The sequence below is a fragment of the Pleuronectes platessa genome, unplaced genomic scaffold (genome assembly GCF_947347685.1).
Source record: "Pleuronectes platessa unplaced genomic scaffold, fPlePla1.1 scaffold_376, whole genome shotgun sequence".
NCBI lineage: Eukaryota > Metazoa > Chordata > Actinopteri > Pleuronectiformes > Pleuronectidae > Pleuronectes > Pleuronectes platessa.
Window position 1 is genome coordinate 8,524 of NW_026518959.1, and position 8,953 is coordinate 17,476.

The window sequence follows — 8,953 nt, forward strand, 5'->3', positions numbered from 1 at the left end:
GGTTACAGTTAACCCATAATGAGGGATATGCATGTGAAGCAGAGGGTTGTTCAGCTTATTTGACAGCATGTGTTTCCAGCCTCGTGTTGTCACCGCAGGGATATGTTTGCATATGGGGGGGTTGGGGGGGCTGGGGTGGGGGGGAATGCTCTGACGTTTACAGCTGAGGCTTAATTTTTCATGTAAATAGAGGAGAGCAGGATATGGCAATCCCGCTGTTTGGGAAATTAGCCGTGTCACACAAACACACAAGATCAGATCCCCCCCCCCCGAAAACTGAAGGCTGTATAAAGAGTTTGTGATTAAATGTTTTAGAGCAAACACACAAACACACACAGACGAAATGTACGAGTCAGCCGGAAACCGCTTTCTACACAGAGTAAGTGATATGAAGGTAACATTCAGGAAAAAAAAATAAAAAGCTCCAGATGAGACATGCTGCACAAGCAGCTGCCTGAACGGGCAACGCACCCCCGATAGCCCCCTCTCCAGTGTCCAATTCAGCAAGCGCGTGATTCAGCCTGTCATTCATAAGTGCTGATGTAGCCATGCTCAGAGCCGAGCCAGCGAGTCCCCAGAGCTGGATATCACTGCTAACTGTCATCCAAGTACTTTGATTACTGGGCTGGGAGAAGAATGATGACTAAGGCCAGTGCGAGAGCTGGTCAGCCTCTGGACGGCTGTCGAGGAAAGTGGATGGAGTCCAAGGGCCCATTAACACCTCTATCGTTTTTATAATGTGTTCACTGCTCGTGAACCCGGACTTCTCCTGTTGCAGACATCATTTTAATAACGTGTCGTCTTTTGAGTGACAGCTCTTGGAAAACTGAGCTTATTTTCTTATATAAAAGTATATTTCTGTCCTTATAAGACAACTTTGTGGTTACGTGTTACAAAAATGCTTTATTCAGCATTTCTAAGCAGTATAATAACCTAAAATGTAGTTAAAGGCAGATATAATTTATTATTAAATGTATTTGTTCACCGCAAATTTGCTCCTATTACTCACAGTACTTAAACAAACTTAGTTGGTTACAATCTCTAAACGTCAAATGTGTCAAAGTCAATATTAGACTCTTTCTTTGCAATTTAAAAAGGATAAACATGAAAGTAATTATAAATTAATTAAAACATTTAGAAAGTATTGGTTATCAAATAACGAATAACACGTTACAAATAAACAAAGCAAATACATCGCATAGCAAAGTCGAATCAATTTGAGATTACTCCTGCACGTGTCGGTGCTGGAATATTTGAGTTGAGACAACAGGAACGTGCACAGAGGCGCACGTGAGCAAATGTGAGAGGAGCTTATTGGCTTCGGGTGCTGGTATGTTAACTATCTGAATCATTTTAACTGCATAATGCAATACAGAGTAGAGCAGCTGTAAGTGACATAAGAGAGGGTTGAGTTCCGAGTGTGACGGTGTCTGTGAGAGTATTTCGGTGTGTCCACCTATGAGATCATGGCGGTGACCTCAGCTGATTGAGCTCACACAGCATCCTATCAGTGGTCCTCCCCTCCCCGCGGGTGGGTGGGGAGCCCAGTGCTATCTGTGGACATGGAAAGTGACAGGACCAGCTGGGGAATGAAATCCTGTACGACAGGCAGTTGGTCCAGGAGAGCGTCTACCGCTCAGTTACAGCCGCCTGCAGCTCCACTCGGAGAAAACCCAGCCAGGATCCAGAGTCACTGCTGCCAAACATCAGGAGTTCCACTACAACCAAGCACCTCAGCACGACCGGAGCTCATCATGCTCTGTGCGGCTTGTTCAAGAACCCTGGAGATCAATCAGCAGTCGTTATCCCGCGCCGCCTCTCCATGCTCCAATTTCTGGTGATTGAGCTAATCGCATGGTGACACTGGTGTTCGAGGCGTTTGACTTGAAGCGAGGACGATGGGCGGGAAGCAATCGCGCAGTTTTTCCACCAAGGACTTGAACGAGGTGGGTATGGGTCAAAGGGGCAAGAGTGCTTTGAGAGACGACCAGCCCACCTTGTCCTCGGCTGCCGAGAGGATCCGCAGACACGCCACGGTGCACTTCGGCTACAGCACCCTGAGTCTGGCCATGCGGGCGCTGGACAAGACCCCGGCTGAGCTGTGGGAACTCCGAGAGCTCCAGAAACTAAACCTATCCATGAACTGCCTCTGCTCCCTGCCCCCCACCCTGGGCGCGCTGGACAATCTGGTCATCCTCAATCTCTGGGGCAACAACCTGTCGAGCCTCCCGCCTGAGATCGGACTCCTGAAGAAGCTGCGTGTGCTCTTTGCCTGTCGCAACCGCCTGAGCGAGGTCCCCGAGGAGCTGGGCTCCTGCACCTGCCTGGAGGTGCTCAGTCTGGCCAACAACCAGATCACGGGCCTCCCCGGCAGCTTGGCCGCCATTAACAGTCTGACCAAGCTCAACCTCAGCCACAACCGCATCGCTCACATCCCCACGTGTGTGTACACCATGAAGGGCCTGGTCTTCCTCCAGCTGGCCTGCAACCGACTGGAGACGATTGCGGACCAGATCCAGGACCTGGTGAACCTCAAGATCCTCATCGTGGAGGGAAACAGTATCCACTCGCTGCCGAAGACGCTGTGCTTCCTGGAGTCTTTAGAGCTCCTCAATGTTGACTTCAATGACTTGCAAAATGTCCCGGTGGAAATGTATCTGCTGAGCCGGCTCGGGAGGTTGGCCTGCCACCCGATGGACAAGGGCCTTCACATAATCCACAACCCCCTCCTCAAGCCTATTCAGGAGGTGCTGCAAGGAGGACTCAGCGCCCTCTATAACTACCTCAAGCCCACGTGAGGGAGCACACTCCTGCATGTGTGTCTGTGTGTCTAAAACAGTGTGTCGTAATGCCACGTTGGTGCAAACTGACCCCTGGCAGGTGGGAGTCCTGGTCCGGGTCCACAAAGTGTTACCATCAGCTGACTGACGGGGATATTATGTCCCAAGATGGTTTATCTCTCTGACTGACGAATAGATTTTCTATTTATTTTATGTAATACACAAGTTTGGATATAAATAAAGAATTAGCAACTGCCGTGTCATGTCTAAACATTTGTTAATCCACAGCGAAGCAGTCAGGACGAGTCACGCAGCTCACACAGATATCACAGGTCCCCATTTGGGAGCTGATAACGGGTCAGTTGATCTTGTGGCAGTGTGGGGGGGGGGGGGGGGGGGGCGGGGGATCAGCCACAGAGCACTGCTGTCTTTTGTTGCATTAAGGTCACTGGGATCAAGTGGGTAAGGCCAGTGGAAAAAACAGTGGAGGGGGGGGTGGGCTGAAGATCTGCAATAAAACATAAAACCGAAACACAACCGGGACTTAGACTGTGATTAAATGTTGTTCCACTCTAACAGATCAGAGCAGGACAGGGCCGGTGGTAGATCCCCTGAGATTGTCCAATGTTGTAATAAAAACAAGTTGTAAACAGTTACGGAAAAAGAGACCTTTACGAGGCATGATATGATAAACACTGAGTTTGGACACTGTGAAATATTTGTAGTTACTGCCAAGAGTTTACTTTATCTTTCATAAGAATGAATAAATGATTGTAAAAACACTGATGTTAAACTGATGGTTTGTGTTCCCATTGTACGGAGAAGTTAAAAACTGTCACTGTGGAGATGAAGCACAATGTAAAAAGCTGTAAAAGTGTTTTAATGTGAAAATATTTCATGAAATCTATGAATGTGTCCATCAAGTTTTTCTGTGTAAATAAAACATTTAAAAAAGATAAAATACTGTCTGAGCCAACATTATTCAAATCATGCACCAATCCTGAAGTACATATTCAACTAGTTAAAAAATTGAAATGTATTAGTCAATCACTTTTAAGTCCCTGACCGAAAGGTCAAATCCCTGATAATTGAAGCCTTGAGTAAATATATAAGTTTATTATTAATAAGTGTTTTACAAAATACATGGGGATATAACTACAGAGAACAAAACGATGTTACATGTCACATATTGATTTCAGATTGTTTTCTTTTTAATATCGTAATATAGATGTTTCCATTAATGTTGCACACAGTATTAATGTCCATTATTCTTCTAAACAGACGTACTTACATTACCCTCTATACTCTGAAAAATCATATTGTTCAAAAACACATAGTGAATCTGCTTATTGATAGAACTTTCATTAAGAAGCTTATAATTGAGTGACTATCTCAAACTGCCACAGCAACATGATGTGTAATTGTGTGTATGATTGTGTAACGCCGAATTTTGGTGAATAAAAACCTGTCTGTGTCAACTCGGCTGCTGCAATATCAATCCGGTTTCTCAACTTTCAAAAAGGTCAAAGTTCAACCAGTCACAGCAAAGAGTGGCTGCAGGGGAACAGAGAAAAACGTGACCTCTGTTGGTTTGTACCTGCAACTACATGCAAGTCCTACATGCAGGTCACACACACGGACACAAACACACACTCCTGAATAAGTCTTTGTCCCAGATAGTGATCATGGGACGTGTTGTCAAATAAAGCACCTACAAAGATGTTGTGTGAGTCCGATGACCTGGATCCAGGTATTACTGTTCAGCGGGGATGTTACTATTCTACTGACTTTAAAATAAAAACATCCTCTTGTATTACTTGTTTAAACAAACGCGGGAGAACTAAAGCAACAAAATAGATTAACACTTATTTGTAATTGCACAAACAAAGCCCTGATTGGGCTTTAATTATAAAACTCTCTCTTGTGTACAGTTGAGTGAAACGCAGTTTAACCACTGTGGCTATTAATTAAAGTGATGCTGTGCTGCGTTGCAATCAGCCTCCCCGTGTTGTGCAGTGCTCACTCACTGGTGGTCAGCTGTACTCGGGGGACCCCCCCCTGACTCAGGCAGGATTTGCTGATCTTATTTAATTGCTGTGTGCGCCCGACAACTTTGTTTTGTAACAAGACTTTGTGCGAGTGGCTGAGCACAGACTGCCCCCCCCCCGTTCCCTCAGTTGAAGACGTTATTCATTTAGAAGCCAAAAGCTCAGAAAACCTTTTAGCATCACCGGCGGCGAGTGACTTCCAATAACGAAGGGCAGCTAATCAATCGGGAATCGAGCCGGTGACGTTAAAGGCACGGTGTGGCGGGTGCACCATCATTTATTTTTGTGTATTTTCTAAGTTGGGTGCACGCAACTTAGCTAATATTCTGTTCTGTCTCTTTAATTTTCAATAACACTCACCTTTCGTTTGTGCCGAGCTCCTCTGGCCAAAGGCCTGAAGCCTGCAGGAAGTGGACTTTTAAGCCCCACCCACAGGAAGTGGAGGAGGCCAAAGGCTGATTGGAGGGGGGGGGGGCAGATTTAGAATGGTTTGAAACTTCTTTGTTGGACTTTGTTAGCATTTGTTTAAAGTTAATCCAATTAGTTTGTGTATAAACTTATTTTTGATAGTTTTTTTTGTTGTATTTTGATAGTTTATTTGTGTAGTTAATGTTGAATGTCTGATTATTTCTCCCCTGTTTGCCTGAATGGACTAGTCCACTTATATATATATATACCACCTGTGTGTCAATTAAAGAGAGTTGTGTTTATGTTGAGGCTGTTGTTGCTGTAGCAGAAGTTTTGGACCTGATTTGGTAATTTATTTTGTAGTAATACTTTTCTAAGTTGAATGGGTTTTAGTTATTTATCATTTCAAAATCAAATTTAATTTAAAAGGAAAAACAACTTTTTACTCCTTTAGTCTTTTTGCCTGGTCCCTTACACACAGGATAATCACAATGAACATCACTGCTGTGTAAGTTGTGTGATTTATTGCGTCACACACACATGGGGAGGTGTTGACAATCAGCGTTACACAACATCTCATCGCTCTTATGTTTTCCGGATATGAAACATCCCGACACACAGAGCGGATGTGATGCAGAAGAGATTTACTGAAGCTTCCTCTCATGAAATGTCAGCAGGATGCAGTTCAGATGAGACCGTGAGTCACTGAAGTGGTCGTGACCTTTGAGGCCTAAATATGGAATCTTTTGAAGCCGCTCCGGTGCTTTTCATCCAATCAGTGTAATGTCAGAGCTCCTCTGTCACCAGCTTCCACAGTGGGATGGAAAGTTAAGCTTGTGGAACAATAACAGGCGAACGAAAGAGTGTCAACATGAAGTCTTTTCAATACCGTGAGTGGTGCATGTGTCGCCACAGATTCTGATCAGCTGCTCTTCACTTAGATTTATTCATATTGATGTGTTTATTCCGTTTGGGTTGTAAACTGTTATTTTCTTGTATTTAAATTGTATATGCATTTTCATATTAGTAGTATATTCATTCATCTATTACTTCTGATGTGTTTATTTTTATGTTTATCCCGTTGACTGCTTGGTAAAGAGTAGCTTGGGAATTTCCATAGTAATGATACAGAGTATTTGTTTTAAAAAAGAAACATATTCATAATTTGGAGCACCTGGATTGAACCTGAGCGAGCTGATGGGCCTTGGTGGAGCCATTGTGTTTGTCTTAAAATGTAATATGTGCTGTGTTAAACACCTTTAGCTGCATTTTGTCAATTCATACAACATAAAAAGTATAAAAGGGGCGAAAGGGTTGAAACACTTAACGTATAAACGGCTTGGAATGGACAGTTAAAAATAAGAAACGGGTGGAAGCGGCGGTGAAAGATATTATCATGATTTATTTACCCAACATGACTCGGTGGCCGACTGTGTTTACGCTTACCCACTGAAACACACCCCTCAATCACCCACTAACAAGCAGCCTCACCCTCCACCCCCCACCCACCCCCCTGCATTCAGGAGTGCACACAACGATGTTATCCACTCTCCGTCCAATCGGAGAGAAGTTTCATTCTCACCAACTCCCATGACAGCTCTGCTCAGACTGGTATTCCCGACATTCCTGGCAACACAACTGCCGAAGCCACGACAATGCCTGCGGACCACAGAGAGCCGCGGTGCACCTCCATGTGATGACACAACAACAACAACACGGAGCCGTACATCCTTGACAACAGGAGGTCGTTTAGAAACTAAATGTGGACCCGTGTCAATCTGGCTCAGTTTTAATTAGCCACTAAAAAACTGCTGGTTCCAGTGAAATGACCACGTGTGTGTTTTTGAATGCAAAAACAACAAGGCGGTGACATTGGTCGACTTTGTCATCAGTTGCTTCTCCATCTCGGTGTTTGACATCGCGGCGAGGATTCTCCCGCCGCTGTTTGCACTCGCCGTCTCAGATAAGACTGGTTTCCAACAAATATTTGTGTTTATTAAAGTGAAGCTTCATCGTTGATTCATGGAAGCTGAAACAAACACAAACACACACAGAAGAAGAACGTGTGTGATGATGCAGCCTTGTTTTCTCCAGGTCGCCTGATGAGGTCGTCCTGAATGTCAGGCTAAATTTCTCTTTAATGGCTGAACGAGCATTAAGACTCCAGCTGGCAGAGATTTAAAATTTATATTAAAGTTATATTTGGTAAATTAAGGCGTCAGGTTGAGCATGAAAAACTTTGGCTACCACTCCTTCACACATACAAATAAAAACAGATCGGCCGTTTAAGTGACCTTAAGCCCCGACATTCAAATTGTTATTATTATCCTCCTCCTAAACCACAGCTATAGTTCTAGGATCACATCGAACATTCAGGCTAAAAGCAAAGTGTAAATCTACTGGTTTCCAGTCGAGGTTGATGTCGCGGCTCATGGAAACATGGACGACACCACAGGAGCAGTACGGAGGCATCTCATGTTTTATATCTGTTGTTCTACACGTATGAAGAATCTGTCGCCATTTACTTCACTTGTATTGGATTTCGCTGCAACACTGTTTAACCCTGAAACTCCAACAGTGTGTTGTGGACTCAAACACTACCCCCACCCCCCACCACCACCCCCTCCTTCGGCAGAATGGTGAGTAGATGATGAGGGAATTTTCATTTTTTGGTGAACTATCCCTTTAAAAGGGAATTAATGAGATTATTTCAAGACCAAAATATGTTGTAGAATATAACTGATTAATTCTAATATTGTAAAATAACTTAAATCTAAATGTCAATTAGTGATTCCTTAATTACTAACAGTAACCCTAACCCATCAATTAATTATCTTTGAGTGGGTCCACCGAGCATAGGTGATGATGATGATGATGCTTATTATGATTAGAATTAATGTTGTTATTACATATTCCACCTGATCCTCGAGTGCACAGCTGCCGCTCATGACCCGGATCCAGGGGCCGCAGGAGGAGGGGACACCTCTCCAACAGGCGGGGCTCAAACGTGCCCTCTACCGGCTGCGGAGCGTGCGCGCAGCCGCTGCTCTCCTGGAGCAGCCGGACCAGTCAATCCAGGCGCAATTCAGGAATCAGGACTCACTCACACATTCCTCCTCCTCCTGCAAGTGTGGAGCGAAGCCGGCGCAGAAGGAGCAGCAGCCGTGTCCGGCCACCGGGTCCTCTCACCTCCCCTCCTCCTCCTCCTCCTCCTCCGCACAGGCACGGAGGACAGGGCGAACACTTGGAGACGGAGCAGCGAGAGAAAAAGTGGCGTTAGATCCAAGTTGCGGTTCCAGAGAAGAAGAGTTGCCCCGTTAACCCCGCTGCTGCTGGGGGTTAACGCCACGACGCCGCGCTCGACATGGATAAAGTTATCAATTGCTTGTTTGCTGCGTTGACCCTGCTGCTGTGCGCCCGAGGGGAAGTTTTCAAAGGTAAGAGGGATTACCTGGACATGTTTGTGCGCCGTTTCCCCCCCATGGCACCGCGAGTGGAGCGTGGCGACACTTCGGCTCGAGTTTGTCCACTGCTCTGTCTTTTTCTTTTGCAGCTTTTTAGTGATATTCGTGGTGTAAATTCGAGTGGAATCAAATTGAATCGTAGGTTGTGACGGATGCCTTTTTGGAGACCAAGTTGAAAACCTGATATTTACGCACGTTGGATCCACAGTTTGCAGGCGTACGTCAGGTTCTCGTTGTCTCACCTGTTCAGAGC

At 45.1% G+C, this 8,953-nt stretch overlaps 1 protein-coding gene across 1 annotated transcript; it reads left to right on the top strand.

Annotated features, from left to right (window-relative positions):
* Window positions 1-1,898: 1,898 nt before the first annotated feature.
* Window positions 1,899-2,798, top strand: LOC128436332 (leucine-rich repeat-containing protein 30-like). Its single transcript, XM_053418117.1, has one exon. The coding sequence runs from the start codon at window positions 1,899-1,901 to the stop codon at window positions 2,796-2,798; it is 900 nt and encodes a 299-aa protein (XP_053274092.1).
* Window positions 2,799-8,953: the final 6,155 nt, after the last annotated feature.